The sequence below is a fragment of the Onychostoma macrolepis genome, chromosome 10 (assembly GCF_012432095.1).
Source record: "Onychostoma macrolepis isolate SWU-2019 chromosome 10, ASM1243209v1, whole genome shotgun sequence".
Lineage (NCBI taxonomy): Eukaryota > Metazoa > Chordata > Actinopteri > Cypriniformes > Cyprinidae > Onychostoma > Onychostoma macrolepis.
Genome location: NC_081164.1, coordinates 6651060 through 6672245, shown reverse-complemented (window position 1 = coordinate 6672245; position 21186 = coordinate 6651060). Strand labels below are relative to the sequence as shown.

Genomic DNA, 21186 nt, shown 5'->3' with positions numbered 1-21186 from the left:
CCAACAGCAGTAGTGTCTCCAGTGAATGTTGATTGTGACACACGTTTTTACATGCTGTGACTCAGGAGCTGTACCCTGTTTTCTTACTTTTATCACTTTGGGTTGGAAAGAGATTGAGCGAATGAGACACGGAGAGAGAGATCAAACTATGGGAATGAGATCCTGTCTGGTTGAGGTTGCTCTCCTTCAGTTTCCCTCTCTTCCTGAAAGTCCCTCCCTCTCCCCTGTTGTTTTTCCTGGCCAGCTGTACTTACTGTTCCAGCTTTGTGTGTGTGTGCATGTATGCGAGCTTGAAGAGTTGCACTCCTATCCACTCCCTTTCCCTTGAGCATGAACACATACACACACACACACACTCGCTCATAATGAACAGATCTGTCTGCTTGGCTGCACAATGAGGCTCTGTCGGAATGTTACTACACTCTAACTATGCGCTCTTTAAAGTAAGTGGTAAACAAATTTGGATCACGTAGGAGGCGGAGGAGGACCACAACAGCGCTGAAATGTAAAGGACACAGCCATGTTGCAGCCCATCCTGTTTGTATCATTTTTACCTTTCCCTCTGAGGACTCTTCCAGCCACCTGCAGCTCCAAATATAAATATTAAACATTATTTAGCTTGCAAATATTACAATATTATATTTTGATGAATTTGAATTTTCAGTCAATAATGATTTCAGTCTGTTCACCACACAAAATGACTTCAAAATATTTTGTGTAACTTTATGGTTTCATTACAGAAATGAGTATCTTTTATGTTTCACTGAAAAAGACATTTTACTTTTGGTTTTAAGTGTTATACAGGAATCTGTTTAATTTGTTCTTTATAGGCCTTTAGTTTTTGGGAATGCAAATCAGACAGAAATTAAGTTGCAGGGTGGAAGGGGTACCTAGAAATCTTAAAATCATAAACAGTTATCAGTTAAAAGACAAAGTAACCAAAAACAAAGCAGGTATAAAATGGGTTGGTTGTTCCAACAGAGTGGCACTTGTTGCGAAATGGTTTGGACTGATCACACAAATTGCGATTAGTCATCAACAAAATTACCACAGAACTCAAATCATGTCTATTTTAGCTGACAAAAACATTCATTATTTATTATTTTTCTTAAAAATTCACACATATGTACATTTACAGGAAACTCCTACTGTAAAGGGGAGGGGGGCAATTTTAGAATTGTGTTCATCAGAAAACTATTTCATCGGCCGACCCAGACATGAATAGTTCACCTTCACGAGTGTGTGCATGTGAGATGGGGGTCATTAACACTTGCGGCGGTGGCGTCACCATGGATATGGGGACAGCTGAGGGAGGTACTGAACTATTCAGTCGCACACAGAGGGCACCATGTTTGAAGGTCAATGAACCAGGGGGCTGAATCACTTTCTTACTGGAAAGCAGTGAGTCACACTCCCACCCCCATTATTCAAGCGTATCCATTGTCGAACCAACAGATGTTATTGCACTCATCCTTAATGGCTTGCAGGTTTCATTTCCATTGTCACATGGAATTTCCCTTGTGAATGTTTAGCATTTTTGCTTGTTTCGATTGTATTGGTATAGTAGAACAAGCAGGTGACAACTAGGTACCATATTCCTATTTTTTCTTTACCCTCTGGTGCTCTTTAGTCATTTTTCACCCCAAAAATAATTAACATTTTAGTTTGTTAGAACTTTTTTACTTTATGTTATGAAACTTGGTAAAGGTTTGGCACTTGCTACGTAAACACAAAAACATGGAAGCCCAATCCCGCCACTGAAAAAAAAAAAAAAAAAAAGGTAATTGTGAGTTTTTATCTCACAATTCTGATATTTATTTCTGGCAATTATGATTTTTGATTTATTTTTTCTCAGAATTGCAAGATATGAACTCGCAATTGCAAGAAATAAAGTTAAAATTGTAAGATATAAACTCACAATTCAGAATTGTGGGTTTATATCTCTCAATTATATTGCAATTCTGACTTTATGTCACGCAATTATGACTTTACAATTCATTTACACCTCAAAATTGTAAGAAGTCACAATTGCAAGGAAAAGTCAGAATTGTGAGATAAAAAAGTCAGAATTCCCTTTTAAATTTTTTTAAAATTCAGTGGTGGAAATGGGCTTCCATACAAAAAAACAACAACAACATGGTTTGCATAAAATCAATTTCATCTACTGGAAACGTTTGGTACTGCACCTTACTGAAACCTCGTTTTTTGAGATATCAACCTCAAATTTGGAACATAATTTAAATATTTTCTTTTAAAGATTTATTGTTGGAATTTTTGCGATAGGACAATATGATGACAGGAAGCGAAGTGGGACATAGAGAGTGGGATGTGTTAAAGAAGTGTCCGCGAGCCAGGACTCGAACTCGGGATGCCCAAATCACAACAGTGCTATATGTTGGTGCGCTGCCCACGAGGCTATTGATGCAGATGAAAAAAAACTTAAATTAGTAAAGCTTTATTTATTTTGATTTTATTTTGCTATGACTTGCTTTGACTATACTGCTGTGAAAGTTATAGGAATATCAACAGAGATAGTCCAGCCACAATACTAATTTATGCAGGAAATTTAATATGCATCTAAAAGGTCACAACACTGCTGTTGCATGTTTGGCAGGAAAAAAATAGCAAAGGAAACTTTCTTGTGAAGTGTGTGCTGACGTAGATTCCGGTTATGTAACCCCAGTCTATAAAGGACAACATCATCACAGCTAGTTTGGAGATATAAAAGACTGGAGTTCCCAAAGGGTTCTGCTCTGTTGGTTGAGTCTTTGTGGGTGTAAGCTGAATATGTGTGTTCACCATATGTGATAACACCATCCTTCTGTAGCTGAAGCCCTGCAGGGGCCAGAAGGTTTCAGGGCTTTAGTGCCGTGGGTGGAATCCAACATGAGCTTCAGCTTGAAGCACTGTTACTGAGCTCAAGTCAAACTCTCACCATTAGGTGCCTCTTAATGGTGTGGGCGAAGCACATCATTCAGGAAAGGCCTCGCAGGGGTGAATTATTCTTACAGACACTTTGTTGAGTGGAGCTGTTGAGGTACGGGCTCGAAATGAAATCCACCTACTTATAAAATGAGACTTGCCTACCTCTGCATTGATGTAATTCAACTTTTATGTAACACAAAACTCTGACCACACCCACAGAAATAAAAAATAAGCTGTTCTGGAAAGAGTGGGAAGCTAGCCTTTACCATGGGAATACTGCACACAGCAACATTTGTCCAACAAATGACGTACATTTTGGGGCGGGATTATCTTTTTGACCAAGCAGTGGCAGACTGGGTACGTTTTCTGGAAACATGTTTGAAATTAATAACTGTGTTTGCATAGATGGCATATTCTCATAGACCAATACCGCTAGCGAGTTAGCATTGTAGACCATTGGGTCAGTGGGTTTTTTGAAGGAGTTTTGAGTTCAATGCCTGAAATAAGGTCTGTTAACACAAGCTCAAGGTATTTTTACATTATATTCTACATATTCAACATGAAATCCAACCACAGAGGTTGTCAGGGGCATTAAACACCATCACACTGCTTTCACAGCCTCGTTGTGTTTATAATCACACTCTTGCAAACAATTCTAACTCAAACTTTCAGGGAAAATGTTTCTTAAAAAAGACTGAAAGAGTTGGCGGAAGCTTAGTAATGGTGATGTTGAAGTCATGTTACCGTGGTGTAGCTTAAAGCCCACATTTTACTTTTAACTTCTGGTGAGTTCTGTTCTTTTGTGAAGATTATCACGATGAACAAAACATGCAAGAATTATAAACATTTCTTGGTCACAAAACCTATTTTCTGGAATAATTCAAAAGCCAATGGAAAAAACCCTATTGAGTTTTTGTCAAAAGGGTGATACTAACTTACAGGTTGGCCTACAAAAACATCACTGCAAAACTCCTTTATTCTTTTTTTAATTTCGTGAGCACTGATTATGTACATTGTGTATGTAGGCAGATAGATTCTACATCCACTATGTTGCCTAACAATTTCCTCAGGTGTTAATTTAAGATACTTTCTTGGTACCCATAACACTTACCTTATGCTATTTTTGGACTTCTGGTGACTCTTCAGGCCTTATGAGATAGCAAAGCTTGATTTTTGCACTCTTCAAAATCTGGTATTGTTTGTATATTGTTTCATGATTACTACGTACACAAGTGACCCAAGTAGAGCAGAAATTTCTTCACCCTTAAATTTGAATATCACTGGCCTTAGTTTATATTATGCTCTAAATTATATAGTACTACATCCTCCTGAGTATAGATTTGAGCGATTCGCAGAGGCAAAATAAACGAATACTGATGTATCCTGGAAAATGAAACAAGTGTAGGGTGTGTACAGACAGCCTCAGTAAACTTGAAGCTTAAAAACAAGCGACTGTTTTTGTTTGTCAATGGTTTGTGCGCGTCTAGGGAGTTGATGGACATCGCACTGGCCAATAAGATCACTGGGAAATTTCAATTTGTTGCTTCCTGCCTCTGATTGGTCAGTCTTCTCTTGTGGGCGAGACCGCATTTTCCGGTTTTCCTTCTTAATGCTTTCTGTGTTACAGGAATGCGATATTAGTTTCACATGCACACGATCTGGATTATTAGTAAAACAATGGAGACCATCGACCATCACACAGTATCTGTTTGCGCCACGTTAACAATGAATTGATCATTAGTATCGCGCGCGAAAGAAAGATAAGAAGACTATCAGCGAGCTTTCATTGTAAGAAAGCAACTTGATCTGGGCTGTGCACGCGTTTGGGAGACTTTTTGTTGGACCTCCTTGGATATCCATATCGTCAACTTTCTCGTACGTTTACTTTTTTTATTTTGTGGTAAGTTTACAGGGATTTGTAAATCACTGTCTTTCAAAAAAACTTGTAGAATGGCCGTGTCATACTGCCACTTGTGCTTAATAATTGTTATTTTCTATACTTATTGAATGTGTAATTTTGCAATCAAACAATACACGTATAGTTTTACAATTAAGTCTTTAATTGTAAAATACATTTAGTTTAATGCATGTTTAGTTATTCATATATAGTTTAAGCGTTTCACTTTTCAGATGTGGGGATTTTTTTTTTTTTTTAATCCGTCTGTTTGAACTTGTTTTCGTTTGGTTTGTGTTGCTCATACATGTGTAAGAGTGATTGCACATTGTCCATCTGTGATTTTCAGTCAGGTCTGATGAGTCAGTGCTTGTTGTTAGGGCAGATTCGTCTTAATTAACTTACACGGACACGTTTACCATATCTTCCTTTTCATTAAGGATGTGCATTTTGTGTATTTTTGTTGTAAACTGTCTCACTGAACATGACCTGTTCCAGAAAAGTTTGCAATGAAGTTGTTTACCGTGCTTCCCCAGAGAAGCGACACATTTACAGGAGAATTAAGTACAAAAATATAATAAAATAATCAGTAACGTTACTTCCTGTTGCTCCAAACATATAGGCCCATGATTTTTTTCTACAAAAAAGAAATTCAGAATGTTAGGTGCTGATCTATTTATTTATTTTTCCATGCAATGAAAGACTATGAAAGTCATTCTGCTTAACATCTAGTTTACTGTTCCACACACACACACACACACACACACACAAAAAAGAAAAGTCATACAGGTTTGGAACAACACGAGGATGAGTAAATGATGACAGGGTTATAATTTGTGAGAAATATCCCTTTAATAATGAATAAGCGACAAGGAAAATCACTAAACTCGTTCGAAAGGGAAGATTCGCACTTAACATGGTTGGTCAGTGAGTCACTGTTGTCATAGAAACATCGTTGCCAGTCAAATTGGTTGTTTTTGAGTAAGTTCAGAATTTGGAACGTTTGCTTTTAACCACAAGCACGTTGGCTTTTATCTGAGCATCTCATCCCTCAGGACTGTGTTTTCTACACGAAATGGAGCAGAACAGTAGGGCTGTCTTATAGGATGCACTGAACTCAGTAAAGGAGATCAGTGGTTCAAGAAAAGACTCCTGCCATTAAACCTGCTTGACCACAAGACTCTTCCTTAATCCAATAAAAGTGTTTAGAATTAAGAGTACACCTAGTTTACAGGAGCTTTAGAGATTGCAGAGCAGGAGGGAAATTAACTTTTCTTCTGACCTCCATCCACTGTGATTAGTAAATGCCCTTTTGCATTTTCTTAGTTAGTTTTTCTCCCAATTTGAATAGCTTTAAAATCTTAGAACTCAACTTCTGCATTGTACAAATAATTATAGCATCCGCATTCACTGATAACTGTTCAGTTCCTCCTGGGAAGTTCACATTTACGAATTGGGAAGTTGTAATTACAACGTCAGGTGCGTTCAGGTCACTTCAGTTGGAGCAAGATACCTTTTCTGCATAATTTTTAGAACTGCATATCCATAAAATCATGGATAAAAGAAAGAACACTATGGTATTTTGTTCATGCAACTTAATTTTATTGTAAATAAAAAAATATTTTAGCAGATTTGCCGTTTATACAGACTCTGCATCCATTGTGTCTCACATTTTGCACTTCTGTAACTTTTAGTGACAATATTGCCTGTCCTGTATAGGCTTCAGACTGAGTTGTCAAGTGTCGCTTGCCCCGTTTGTGCTGTGTTTTACTAACTAGCTTATGTTGACAAAGTATATGTGCCTTTACAACCAACTAAACTTAACCTGTTAACAGTCCCAACTGTTTCAGCATAAACCTGATAATAACATTTCCAACTGAAATCTGTAAATCTTGAATGGTTTGAAGTTTGGTCCCTTTTTAAAGAAAGCGCTTTGCACATTATTGAAGTCAAACGAGCTATAAATAGGAAATAAAGAAGAAAAATCAACAAAAATGTAAAGAGCTTTACAATGATACACAATTTGTTTAGGTTAGAAACGTTTACAATAGGTTAATTGGGCCCACCGCTTGGCCAGTGACCGTTAACAGCTTAAACATGGTTTTCTATGATGAGGTTTTACTAATATTTAAGTTCATAAGTGTAAGTTAGAATGGATCGGAAAAGAAAAAGAAATGTGTGTTTATAAGTTTATCCTTGTCATGGTGTCTTATTTACTTATTTTTAGCCGGCAGCTAAATGTTTAATAGAAACACTCTTATGGCACGTTAAAATAAATGTAATCTATTAATCATTTGGTGGAAATGTAGTTAAAAATTCAATTATGTTTCTTCAAGCATGTTGTTGTTTCTAAACAACTTCTTGTCAAATGGAATCAGTCGTGGCAGTTTGACTAGTACATAAGCAAAATACAGACTGTTTGCATGTAGCTGTGTTCATCTGGTGGTGGGTGTTCATTTCACACCTTGTTTCTGAGGGATGCTGCTATGCAACTTTCTTACAGGCTGACTAATGTTTTCATCCACAGGTCCAAAATGCCACAGACAACGCCATATTCAAGCAAATTCAACCCTAGCACTTACAGCAGCAGCCATGGTCACCGCCAACCTGTGGAGGAGAACTATGGGGGTCTGCACTACCGTGATAATAAGCTTGTGTCCGGCTCTCTGGAAGCCCTGATACAGCTCTTAGTCCCGACTGTGGACTATTACCCTGACGTAAGTTTACAGCCTTCGCGGTGATAATTATTAGTTGCATGGTAAATGTCAACATTTGACTGACGCTTTAGTTTTTCCTATCATTTTTCAGAGATCATATATTTTCACTTTCCTGCTAAGTTCCCGTCTCTTCCTGCATCCCTTTGAGCTCATGTCTCGTGTTTGTTACCTCTGTGTGGACCATCACAGGGTTGGCGACCCACAGACAGATAAGGTAATCTTATATCACCAAATGAGTCATTTTACACCACAATGTTACCTTCTCTGGAAATATAACTTGGATGTATTGCATAACCATGTGGTAATGTCTGTTTTTGGATAATCCAGTGAATTAATCAGCCAAAGGTACTCGATGGAAGCAAACCAAAAGATAAGATTATTCATAACAAATGACTGAATAAGTCTGGCATCAGTGCGAAAACATTCACATTATGTAATACTTGAACAAAAGATTCAAAAGAGTCATACATAATAAAATGATTGTAGCCATATTTGAATAATTTTTAAAATAGCCGATACACACACACCTGTGTGACAACTCAGATTGTCAAATTGCCCGCAAACACCATGTGACACAACACATCAAAAATAAATCACTCCCATTAGAGGTTTGAATCTTTGGTTTCATAGAAAATATATTAAAGGGATATTTCACCCATCATCATTTACTCGGCCTCAGATTGTTATAAGTCTGTATGAGTTTCTGTCTTCTGTTGAACACATAGGAAGATACCAAGTTATTGCAGTTCCCATTAACTTCCGTTATTTATTTATATATATAATTTTTTTTTTTTTCATACTATGGAAGTCTATGGGTACCAGCGACTGTTACCAACATTTTTTAAAGTATCATCATGTGTGTTCAACAGAAGAAAGAAACTCATACAGTTTTGGAACAACATGAGGGTAAAAAAATGACAGAATTTTCTGAATTATCCCTATAAGTTCTTTGGTTTTCAATTTAATTAACATTTTTCCATATTTTTTTCAGTATGCATCGATTATTATTTTAAATTCATTTGTTGAATCATTTAAATATATTCCCTATAGTATTTTAGGCAAGCACAAACTACTTTAGACATTTATTGCACCAGAAAGTAACTTAATGTAGCATTTGTGAGGATCTTCACCACAAGACATGCTAGAAATGCTGATGCATTTTTTTATATATATATATATATATATATATATATACACGCATACAGAGCTGGGTAGTAGCTGATTACATGTAATCTGGATTACGTAATCAGATTCCAAAAATTAAATCATTGTAATAATTACAATGACTTAATTTAATAATATACAATGTAATTAGAGTAAGTTGCACTTTAAAATACTCGTAATCAGACTACAGTTACTTTGATTACATGATTACATATTATTCACACAATGGCAATAAATGATTCATTTGATTCTCTCTAATTCCTCTCTTTTTTTTATCTTTTAAATTTTCCTTTCTAAAATGGCATACTGCTTATATACACTCAGAAAGTCCAGTTTTGTGGACATTCACACAGAGATCAGTCATTAGTCAGGTGGCGACACAGTATTTGACCGATGGATTTACAAAAATAATTTCCGGTTTGAGAAGTGTTTCAATATTGCACCAACTACTGATGAACACATTCATTTTTACTTTAATTATCACTCTGTAGGTTATTTAACCATGTATTATTGAAAGGCTTTTGTCTTTCAAACTCATTAAAATGCACAAATTCTCGTTATTTCTTATTTGTAGACATTCTCAAACTTTTTGTCATCTGAACCTCTTTCACCTAATATTTACTTTAAAGGGGTGGTCAATCAGCAATTCTGTAAAAGACAATAATCGCCCTTTGCATTGAACTTTGAGCATCATAACTTTGCAGATGTTTATGCTCAAACAGCAACATTATACACTAACTAAAGTTAAAAAGTGTTACTTGTTAGCCTTTCATTAAACTCACAAACCCCCTGCAGTTTCTTTACGAACCCCAGTTTGGGAAACCTTGACAGAATATAATGTTTAATGCACTTCATGTTGTTAATTACCGTACAATGAAAGGAATATGTTTTCTCACTCTTTGTATTTTTACATCATTATGGTACAAGATTATCCTGTTTAAATCAATGTGATAAACGAGTTAGGTCAAAAGTAATCAAAAAGTAATCTTATTATATTACCTAAAATGTAATGGATTACGTTACTGACTACAATTTTTGTCATGTAATCTGGAATCAGTAACGGATTACAATTTGCAAGTAATCTACCCATCACTCACTCACTCACTCACTCACTCACTCAAATTCAATTCAAGGGGTGCTTTATTGGCATGACAAAAACTATACATTTGTATTGCCAAAGCAATTGCAGCTGGGCTTCTTACAGATAGTGCATATATGTATTAACAAAGAGGAAAAAAAAAAAAGAATAATAGTAATAATATATAAAAAGTATTAAGCATCTTAATATTAATCTCTCTCTCTCTCTCTCTCTCTCTCTCTCTCTCTCTCTCTATATATATATATATGTGTATATGTGTATATATATGATTTATTCAAATTCAAATTAGCTTTATTGGCATGACTGTGTAGCATCACAATGTTGCCAAAGCAATACATATATTATACAGATAAATAAAATCTATTCATTGTGCATTAAAATAATTATTAATTGCCAGTTTAAACAATTCACTTTACTAAAAAAAAACCTACTTGAAAATGTCAGATTTAGTAAACAAATGTTTTTGTAGCTAATAGCAATCAGTTCCTAATAGTTGTACCCAATAGCTACTATCTTATAGCAAACTGTAGATGATTCAGTGCTAAATTGTCTTGCTTTACTCAACAGAAAAGAATACGGGAAATAGCACCGAAAATCGTGCAGCTGCTCACAGAATGGACCGAGACCTTTCCGTACGACTTCAGGGATGAGCGCATGATGCGCAGCCTCAAAGAGATGACCCATCGTCTTGCCTTTGGAGATGAGGTCAGCAGAGACGATGCCTTCCTGATTTCATCATGTTATTGTTTGTTTTTGAACTTGATCTTGAGTTGAATCTTGAATAAATAATGACGTATGGCTAAATTCTAAACAGCTTTTGTATGGATATATGGATATATTGGATAACAGCATGACATGGATTTGAAGCCAAATGCAAATGTGTTGGATTTGCATGTACGCTGTTTGGCTTCAAACCCTCTGACGTATTTCCTTTTTGCTCAAGCTGTGATATCAACACAACAGCTTACAGTTACCAAATGGTATTTTTGGCTACAGACATGAATGGATATTATAATGCTGACGTAGGAAATGGTTGTGTTGTTTTTGACTAGCTCTCACGGAGGGCCATGCAGAGACTCATTCAGCGCCTCTTACGCAAACTGACCACCCTCGGACAGTACGAAGAGTCGCTGGCGACATCCAGCGCTGCCGCTGCCGCCATCGACAGACCACTCGCCCTCAAGTCCAAGCAGCAGTTAGTACGCAGAGAAGAGTGCGTTTTGAACCTGTGCGATGACCCTTTCGTCTTTGCCCAACAGCTGACGCACATTGAGATGGTGAGTGATGGCAAGATTCAATCTGGTTGGCTGTCAGTATTGATGTTCTGCACTTTTAAATAGTTCACCTAAAAATTAGTCACCCTCAGGCCATCCAACATGTAGACGAGTTTTTCTTCATGGGAACAAATTTGGAGAAATTTAGCATTACATGTCTTGTCCACCAATGGATCCTCTGCAGTGAATGGGTGCCGTTAGAATGAGAGTCCAAACAGCTGATAAAAATGATCACAATCCACACCATTCCTTGTGATCTGAATAGATGTGCGTTTGTAAAAAACAAATCCATCATTAAGGTGTTGTAACTGCATATTTCTCACCTGATTCAGATGCAGTATTATGGATTGACGACTTGTATTTTAGCCAGAAGCAATGATTTAAAGTTAGAAACATCCTAATGATGGATTTGTTTCCTTCAAACACGTAACTTTTCACTGCAAGACATTTAACTGATGGACTGAAGTAGTGTGGATTATTGTGATGTTTTTATCAGCTGTTTGGACTCTCATTCTGACGGCACCCATTCACAGCAGAGGATCCATTGGAGGATCAAGTCATGTAATGCTAAATTTGTCCAAATATGTACTGGAGAAGAAATAAGATCATCTACATCGACAACCTGAGAAGTTTTCAGAACATTTTTATTACCATATAAACTACTTCTTTAAGCCTGCTCTCGTGTTTTCTAGGAGAGACTCAGTTATATTGGCCCTGAAGAATTTGTTCGAGCATTTGCTCAGAAAAGACCCTCGGACAACCATAAGGTAAGGTACTACACAGCTGTAGTCAAAGATTACGTAAAACACTGTAAATGGAAACAGAATGGCCACAGATTAAGAAGCAACTTGACTATTTCAATGACAGTTGAACTTTTGTCCTTCAGAGTTTCTTCAGCAAAAGAAAAGCGAGTAACCTGGAGGCTTACGTTGAATGGTTCAACAGACTGAGCTACCTGACAGCCACAGAAATTTGCATGGTGAGCACACCTTTCCTCTATTTTGGGAATAAAGCAAAGTAGTGCTAGCAGGCAAAAATCTTATCTGTTGTTGACGTCAAAGGTTGTGTAACTGCTCTGTCACTTGTATAATGCTTTTGAATGATCCGAAGGTGGTGGTTTTCTACTTTATTTCCAATGTAAAATCTGTGTCCTGAAGCAAAAACTATTGAGAACACTGCTGTTTGTAACCACGCATGATTTGCAATCGCTGACACTATGCTGCCCTCTGCTGGTTTGTCTTCAGCCGGTGAAGAAGAAACACAGAGCAAGAGTGCTGGAGTTCTTCATAGACGTGGCACAGGAATGCTTCAACATCGGCAACTTCAACTCATTAATGGCCATTATTAGTGAGTACATATTGAATTAACTATGAATTTTAAAATGCTATGTTGAAAATACAATTTCTTAGCCATAGTCTTGATTTGCATTGAAGTGATTTCACATTATTAACAATGTTTTACTGTGTAGCTGGGATGAACATGAACCCTGTATCCAGACTGAAGAAAACCTGGAATAAAGTCAACACGGACAAGTTTGACATCTTGGTGGTAAGGAAGAGAGAAAGATATGCAGTAGGGTCCAACGGTCTAATGGTGTCTGCACAGCTAACGCGAAGCGAATTTTTGCATTACTCACTGTAGTTTAATCGTGGGATGTTTTTTTGCGTTACTTGCGGGAAAAAAAATTCCAATACAACCGGACAAAAGTTCTGTCAAGAAGTTCTTTGCTGATTGGTTTGCAAACCGTGTTATGCGAATTTTCTGCTGAAGTTGAACATTTTCAACTTGCGTGAAAGATGCCCAATTCGTGTCATTTGTGTTGCCCCGTGCAAATTCACATCTTTTCATTGACTTACAATTAGATTCACGTTTGCTGTGCGCACAGCATGATACCACTGAATAATTTAAACTTGGAAATACACAACATTGTTGTTTTTAAAACCGAAACATTGAGAGAAAATGATCACCATACAAATTAGCAAATTTGTCACAATGACATTGTAAAAATGAATTTTATTTTAAATGGAATTACATTAGGAAAAATGACTAGTAGTCTCAGACTTTTAGACTTCACTATATGGATGCTTTAAACTATGCTTGTTTTTCTATGCACTCAGTTAATTTTAATGTTTGTTTTGGTATTTTAGCACCAAATGGACCCATCTAGCAACTTCTACAACTACCGCACTGCATTGCGGGGAGCAACTCAGAGGTCTAGTACAGCACACACAAGCCAAGAAATGGTAATTTTGTGTTTTTTATATATACAAAATTTTAATTTTAACACTTAAGAATTGCATGTGAATTTACGGTAATATGAATTCACTGTTCCTGTCTTTCAGATTGTTATCCCGTTCTTCAGCTTGTTCATAAAGGATATCTACTTCCTGAATGAAGGCTGTGTCAACAGATTGCCTAACGGCCAAATCAATTTTGAGGTAAATTGACATTTAATACTCTATAATGCTATATCGCTTGGTTATGTAGTCGCTTGAAAATCTCTTCTTTACTCATCTTACAGAAATTTTGGGAGTTGGCCAAGCAAGTGAGTGAGTTTCTGTCCTGGAGGCAGGTGATCTGTCCTTTTGAGAGGGACAGGAAAACCCTGCAGTATCTCATCAGCGCACCAGTATTCATTGAAGATGGTGAGCCGTCGCTTCTTCCATCTATAAAAATAGGTGTTTTGAAAAAAGAAAGAACCAATCACAATTCAGTATTCAAATCATACAAAGATGCCTATTTCCGTAATAGATGCTTCAGTTAATTTAGTGAATATTTCACCTTTATTGTAAGGTAACATCATTAAAGTGTAATTGCAAATAAGTATTGAGTAATATTAATTCTCTACATGTACTTACTACAGAGTTTGGTTTACGGTTAGTTGCTTGTAATTATGCATAATTTCCTGTTATTACTATAGTAAGTATATGTAACGGTCACATTACAATAAAGTGTTGCCAGCATTTCTAGTGCTTTTGGGAGGAATAAATGTATTTGTTGTGTTTCAGAGCTCCAGCTCGCTTCATATGAGAGTGAAGGTCCTGAAAACAATCTGGAGAGAGACACGCGCCGTTCACTCAGGTCTGAATGCTTTTTTTTTTGAAAACCCTTGTTTAAGACATCAAGTTGTACTTTTTAAACAACAGTGACTAGCCACTACTGTATATGCACACTCAATTTCATATGCGGTTTGTTTGTCATTGCTGTAGGTCGTCCCTCAGTAGAATGTGAACGGTGAATTTGGGATTGTGTCCTAACACAAGGACCGATGGCACTGAAGACTTTGAAGGACTTTTATAATCATTACACTTTTCTGTTGTTTCATTGGTGAAATCGAGGCTGGATTCTCATTGTGACAGTAACACTATGCTAAAGGAAACATACTCATCTCATTTACCTCAAGTACCTTAATGAAATGTGTTGTAAATATGCTATAGATCTCCTGGGTGAATTAAGAGCATGTCGCTGGCTGACCTGTTCTGCTGTTACATTGTTTTGTTTTTTGCTTTTGGTGAGTGGTATTAATAGTTTGTGTACTGAACATATTTGTTACAACATTAAAAAAGATATTTTTATGTTTATTATAGTTTCATGTGATCAGTGTATATGTTTCCCTATAAAGGATCTCTGAATTAAGCTGATTTTGGGTGTTTGTTTTTTATTTCTGTGATCTGCTAGTTTTTTTTTTTTTAACTGCTTGCACACAAAATCTTTACTTGTCACATGATTTCTGAAACCTGACACTCAAACGCCAGAAGCACACACCAGATCTGCAGAACCATAAACTAATTCTCGGCCTTTGACTCAATTTCATAAAACACTTTTTGCAAAACACAATTTTCTATGTAACACACAATCTAACAGTAATTACAGTGTTTTTTTTTCTTACGATTGCTTAGGCACAATTTTAAAAACAAGGCTCATTTTGTCAAAACACTAAACACAATTCACATATCCACACAAGAATCGGAACACATCAGATCTTTTGCAAAACGAAACACTTCATTCAAAACTTTACAATAATTTAATTTTATGGCACACACATGGTTCATACAGTTGGATTGTGTTTGAACCACTTACACACTGCTGTGCTCAATCTTAAATACTTGTAAAATATTCTTGTAAAATTATTCTTTTTTTTTTTTTTTGTGAGATATTACAAGTATATTAAAATATTGACCAAGCAAGTACTGCACATTCATGAAAATATTTACCACCTTAGCATCATCTCTTCGTATAGCTGGATATGGCCACTTCATCCATATCACAGGTAATGCATTTCTTCTATTAATGTAGAAAACTCTTTTTAGTTTCATGCAAAACAATGTGTGTAGTGTTTTGCAAAAAGCGTTAGGCTGAGAATGTGCTTATAGTTGTGCTGATTTGCTCTTTGAGTGTCAGGTTTCACTAACTGTGTGTTATTTTTCATTTTAGTGTGTAAGCAATTGTAAAAAAACTAAAAAAAACCTAGTATTATGGCAAAGGTGTTTGCAAATGTTTGCTTTTGAGATGTGTTTGTGATATTTTGAATGCAGTGCTTCATTTTGCAAGAGATGTGAGGCATTTTGTGTGTGCAATTCTTGGATTTGTGAGTAAAGTTTTTTTAAAAAAAAAAGGCAAATCTTTAAAAATGTCTGTAAGCAGCTGAAAAAAAACTAATAGTTTGTGAAATGCAGAGATGGATAGCAAATAAAGAAGTACTCTTGCGCCACCTAGTGTCCAAACTAGTATTGATGCTACAACTTGAGGTGACCAATTTAGATAAACTTTAGATACAATTTTGTACCATTCAAATGAATCCAATAATCTGTTTGGCTTTTTAGGATTTTCCCCCACACAAAAAAGTACATTTTAATGCCGTTATACAGTTAAAAAGCTATTGGTTATAGCATACAAAAAATGTTGCTTATTTAAAAAATAAATATATAAATTATATATATATATATATATATATGTGTGTGTGTGTGTGTGTGTGTGTGTGTATTAAAAGGGACAATAAAACTTGTAAACAAAATGATGGCATCAAATAGTTTTCTGACACAATACACAATTAAACAAAACACACAAATAACTGATGTTTTCAAATGGCATTTATTTAGTTTTTTTTTTAAATATCGTGCATCACAAAGTGGCAGCACAAGTAAAATACAGTGTGTCATATAAAAAACAATACAAAAAAAAAATACAATACCTGAATAAGCCTTCTCAAACACTTATTTAACATAGAAGAAATACCTAATAAATCTAAATCTTAAACACTAACTTTTATGTTTAGAAAGTGATGCCTCTCCACATTTCCTGATGATGGCATTGGCATTGACTAATGTAAAAATATATAACAATGTTTATGAGAATTACAATGAAATTTGAGAATGACATACATTACTATTTTTTTTTTTTTTACTTAAAATGCTTATTTAGATCTAGTTCTAGGAAATGTTGGAGAAACATTTGAAAGACAATATCTTTTTTATATATATATATAAGCTTATGTATGAGAGGTCATGTGACGTGATAGGTGATGACGCTCTCTGAATTTTTCGTTACATATCGGACACTTCAGCCTCTCGTCCCTGGGCCTCGACTGTCTCTCATCTGACAGCGCTCTCTTGTGGTGGGACCTCATGTGTTGCACCAGGTCCGATGTCATATGGAAAGAAATGTTACATTTAGCGCACCAGTTCTGGATAGGTATCCCAAGAGAAGACAGAGAGGGGGTCAGTAGCGACTGCAGACGATTAGTGTGTGGATGCAGCAGATGGGAGACCTTGGGCCAAAGGTTTGCACTGGGAAGAAGAGCCAAATTTTTGGAAGATCTGTGTTTAGTAAAGCGGAGCTGTGGAAGCTGAGTGGGAGAATGCTGGGGAGGATAGATGTCCGGTTGTTGGTAAGACTGGTTGACATCAGCGGGATATGAGGAGGTGGTTGCGTGAACGCGCTTTTCTTGTTCTTGTCACCTTGAACATCGTTTGACACTCTAGTGGTGAACGCAGACTTGGTCACTATTGTACTAGACTTCAAATCCTGGTTGTCTGGGTCTGTTGTGCAGCTGTCATGGCATTGTGGTTGGCTGCATGGAGAATTTTGGCCCTCGCTGAAAGACTTTTCACTGGAGGATGACCAGGAACATCTATTCGCTCCATTAACACAAAACCTTTTCACTAATACCTTTTCGTCTCCACGGGTGTCAAAAGATGACGGTTCGCCATCACTCTCGTCTGTGTCTGATTCAAGAGAACATCTTCTTTTAGGGCTCTTTGCATCTGTGGGACGATTTTTCCTGCAGTTCTCCAGATCTCGTGCTAAATTGTGGAAGTTTGTGGCAGGTTTGCTACTTCGAATTTCTGGGATGGTGATTTTCTTCAAGAAACTTGTAGGTTTCTTTATGCAGAAAAATCGCTTGTGTGCCAACAGAGGGAATTGAAAGAGAAAACTCTGTTTGCATTCAGAGCACATTAAACCTAAAAGAGAAATCAAATAAAAAGTCATTTTATGTTACAGTGAAACATTTATGTATTGGCAGTTAGGTGGCGACAAGTCATTGAATCATTCGTTTAAGACTGATTCGTTCATTTTTGAGTGACTCAAAATCAAGAATGAAACAAACATGAGTGAATCATTGAATTGACATTCAACAGATTCATGTGCTTTATTTCTTATGGTTTGTTTTTTAAAAAATGTAATTACAATTTCCTAAAATGGGTCTAACGCTGGTTTTACCGTTTCATAACAACAGCTTTTAATATAATTGATAAAGACATATTATTTTAGATAAAATTCAAAAACACTGATTCATTTGGTAATGAAACATGTATGGGTGATTCACTGAATCATTCATTCAGCCAATTTGTTCAAAAACACCGATGTATTCATGAACGAAACAAATGACAAGTCTTAGTGAGTCATTGAATTATTCACTTAACTGATTTATTCATTCACTGCATTTAATATAACGTGGTTATATAAATATATAATGCATTCAAACCTTTTGTGTTCTTTTGCTCTGTGCTGAGGCCAAGCAGTTTGGCTAGATCTCTCCCATACCAAACTAAAAGCTCAGTGTTTTCAGGAATATCCTTTATGGCTCTGAAAAACAGATGTCCGTTCTTCATATACGCCTCTAGATTTTGCTCCTCTGCATTCCTGGCTGACTGAATCATCTGCAGACATTTGCTGGACACTGATGGGTCCATCTGAACAGTGCAAAAGAACATGTCCTTAATATCTGAAAATTAATACATTAACTATTTGTAATACAACAAAAAATTATTTGCATAATTCATAATAGCTGAGATTGGAGGCATTGGCTACAGCTGTCAAATGGTGAAGTGGCCACAAAGACTATATCTTTGTAATGTTAAAATTGCTTTTACACAAATTCGGATTTTCTCTTGCAGTGGATTTGTATGGTGTTTGTATCTTATATTGAAAGTAAAATTTCATATCATATTTTTGCAGCTGGGTTAACATGACACAGATTAGCGCTACTTATACTATTCAGAGAAAATCTTCCTTTATTTTATGTTTTATTAATGTCAGGTCTGGGGAAGTTGTCACGTGTGTTTAATATGTTTTTGTTTAGTTTATACATAATTGCAGTTCCCAAAAATACTTGTTTCTACTTGTTCATACTATTTTTCCTATAGGCACTAATGGTGAAAATTTCAATATATTCTTTATAGCAAAGACCCTAAAGTATATGTGACTCTGGACCACAAAACCAGTCTTAAGTCGCTGGGGTATATTTGTAGCAATAGCCAAAAATACATTGTATGGGTCAAAATTATCCATTTTTCTTTTATGTCAAAAATCATTAGGATATTAAGTAAAGAGCATGTTCCATGAAGATATTTTGTAAATTTCTTACCGTAAATGTATCAAAACGTCATTTTTGATTAGTAATATGCATTGCTAAGAACTTTATTTGGACAAACAAAAATTTGAGAATCTCCCACAAAAATAAGTTGAGCAAACTCAAAAATCTGCTGAAGCTGGTAAAAAAAAATATATATTTTAAGTTCGCTCAACTTTTTTTTTTTTTTTTACAGTGTATATATATATATATATATATATATATATATATATAATATATACACACACACACACAGAGAGAGAGAAATTAAGTTTCATACTAATAAATATTCACTGCGTAATATTCACCCGATCTATAAGTCATTTACTTATTTAAATTACCTGCAGCAAATAGGCGGTCTTTCGTCTGTCCGCGCACTTGCAGGCGATGAACGCGACGCTGTCACAGAGGGAGGTGTGTGTCGCAGCACATGGACCGAGCACAGCTCCTGCAGGCACGGTTCGAGAGGTGCTGATGCTGCTCAGAAAACGCGCGCTTTCCTCTGGTCCCTGAGACAACAATATGAAAATCAATTTCACTTTCTGTATTTTTAAATAGAGTTTTAATTATCATCATAAACGCATTTTACCATTTTAATCTCAGGCATATAAAATCCTCTCGGCTGAGTCGGTGTCTTGAAGCGAGTCCTCATATGGATGCTCTGAGTGATGATTTTTAAATTATGAACGCAATCATTTATCTGCGGGAAACAATGAGGAGACTCCGCCCCCGATCCTCCTGACCTGTCCTGCTCCCTCTGTGCTCTTATCTCTAATGTGAGTCGCTCTGGGTCAGTGTCGCTAATCGTGGATATGTGCGGCTGATTCCTGAGCACCGATCTTTGGCTCAAACGTCTAACCTGAGATCGCTGAGATGAGCTCATTACTGTCATATTAACAGCAGTGCGTTCAGGCGTAAATCATCACTGACCAGTGTTATGACTGCAGGCTATTATGAGCCTTCACACACAGGCCCGATGCAGAGGTGCGCTATCTATCTATCTATCTATCTATCTATCTATCTATCTATCTGGTCTTTTCTGGAATGCATTGAATATTCTAGTCTGTGAGCTTTCTAAAAAGAAAATTAAACTCTACCCTAGAGGTCCAAAACTATTTTTTACCCATTTAAATCATTTTGATTTACCACTGCAGTGTTCACTTGCATGCAGACAAATACATTAAATAAAGTTATCTAAAGATTATTGCATATTTACATTGTTTAAAAGCATTTTTGCGGTTAATTTTCAAATTAACTGTTTATAGTTTTTGACCTATAATTTTGTGCCATTTTAAAATATATTTGGAGCTTTCTAAAGTGTTTAATAGGCTACTGTTTCAAAATTGTGTTTTGTTTTATTTTATTTTATGATTTAAGTCGTGTGTGGTCATGCAGCCAACACATTTCTTTTTTTTTTAATATAATATATAATAAAATAAAATGTAAAATATATATAATTTCAAATTATATAACAATCAGCATATTCTGAAATTTATAACATAATGTTAATATGATAATTATTTTTATTCATATAGCCTACTTAATTTTTCGTTCTTCAAAAAAGTAAGTTCTACTTTTAAAGTAAACAGAGATTGTAATGTTTTGGGGAAAAAGCACATCACTACCCTAGTAAAAAAGTAATATACTGTATTAAGTATAGTTCAAATCTTTTAACATATTCATTGACATGTTGCTGGAGACTTACTAATTATAATAAAACTTTATTTGGAGTACTACTTGTGCACAATGCACATTTCTTAATATTAAGCCTAAAATGTGTCAATAAAATGTCACTATTGATGAGGATTGCATGATATTGGTCTAAATGGTCTTTAAATGCAGTTAAACTCTACCTGAAGTATACTTGCAATAGTTCCACTTTAGCACAATCAAATATACTTCACTATATCTTTAGTTGGACTTCAGCACTACTTCCACAAGTGAATTAAAATGAGTTGTTCTAATTTAGCAGACTTTAAGTAGCCTATACCAGTTTAATACTATGCCAAAAGTACAACTGCAGGGTATTTTTAAGTACTTAAATATGTAAATGTATTTGTTGTATACTTAGCATGACATGTATATAGGGTATAGGGTAATCTAGTATAAAATAAGATCTGGTGGCATGATATCTCTTGATTAATGGAAAATATTAATAGTATATTACAGGTCCGTAACAGGGTCCGTACTTTTTGAAAACGTTTCAAAAGTTTCAAAGCTCAAATGTTGTAGGAATTACCTATATGGCCAGCACCCTTCTG

The 21186-nt window shown here is 35.8% G+C and overlaps 2 protein-coding genes across 3 annotated transcripts; one reads left to right on the top strand and one right to left on the bottom strand.

The window, feature by feature from the left end:
- The first annotated feature begins 4509 nt into the window (after nucleotides 1–4509).
- Nucleotides 4510–14714, top strand: rasgef1bb (RasGEF domain family, member 1Bb). Of its 2 annotated transcripts, none has more exons than XM_058790268.1 (14): nucleotides 4510–4800; nucleotides 7347–7536; nucleotides 7628–7750; nucleotides 10367–10504; nucleotides 10852–11076; nucleotides 11766–11840; nucleotides 11960–12052; nucleotides 12318–12420; nucleotides 12542–12621; nucleotides 13221–13316; nucleotides 13416–13511; nucleotides 13595–13718; nucleotides 14082–14154; nucleotides 14283–14714. In XM_058790268.1, exons 2-14 carry the CDS (start codon nucleotides 7354–7356, stop codon nucleotides 14302–14304), a joined length of 1431 nt encoding a protein of 476 aa, XP_058646251.1. In that variant the 5' UTR covers nucleotides 4510–4800; nucleotides 7347–7353; the 3' UTR covers nucleotides 14305–14714. The 2 variants fall into 2 exon arrangements, with proteins under 2 accessions (XP_058646251.1, XP_058646250.1); XM_058790267.1 differs by having other exon boundaries at nucleotides 4510–4825.
- Nucleotides 14715–16227: 1513 nt separating this feature from the next.
- On the bottom strand, nucleotides 16228–21093 carry si:dkeyp-41f9.4 (uncharacterized). Its single transcript, XM_058789552.1, has 4 exons — nucleotides 19515–21093; nucleotides 19267–19434; nucleotides 18059–18266; nucleotides 16228–17534 (listed from the first exon to the last, which is right to left on the bottom strand). The coding sequence occupies exons 1-4, from the start codon at nucleotides 19815–19817 to the stop codon at nucleotides 16792–16794; spliced, it is 1422 nt and encodes a 473-aa protein (XP_058645535.1). The 5' UTR covers nucleotides 19818–21093; the 3' UTR covers nucleotides 16228–16791.
- Between the last annotated feature and the right edge of the window lie 93 nt (nucleotides 21094–21186).

Bases quoted from the DNA above. Each gene is read 5' to 3' on its own strand.
- si:dkeyp-41f9.4 (XM_058789552.1), bottom strand. From the start codon at position 19,817: ATGACAGTAATGAGCTCATCTCAGCGATCTCAGGTTAGACGTTTGAGC. The intron at 19,435-19,514 runs GTAAAATGCGTT...TTGTTGTCTCAG, and splicing joins ATATGCCTGAGATTAAAATG to GGACCAGAGGAAAGCGCGCG. The intron at 18,267-19,266 runs GTAATTTAAATA...TGCACTGTTCAG, and splicing joins AGACCGCCTATTTGCTGCAG to ATGGACCCATCAGTGTCCAG.
- rasgef1bb (XM_058790268.1), top strand. From the start codon at position 7,354: ATGCCACAGACAACGCCATATTCAAGCAAATTCAACCCTAGCACTTAC. The intron at 13,317-13,415 runs GTAATTTTGTGT...CCTGTCTTTCAG, and splicing joins CACACACAAGCCAAGAAATG to ATTGTTATCCCGTTCTTCAG. The intron at 13,719-14,081 runs GTGAGCCGTCGC...GTTGTGTTTCAG, and splicing joins ACCAGTATTCATTGAAGATG to AGCTCCAGCTCGCTTCATAT.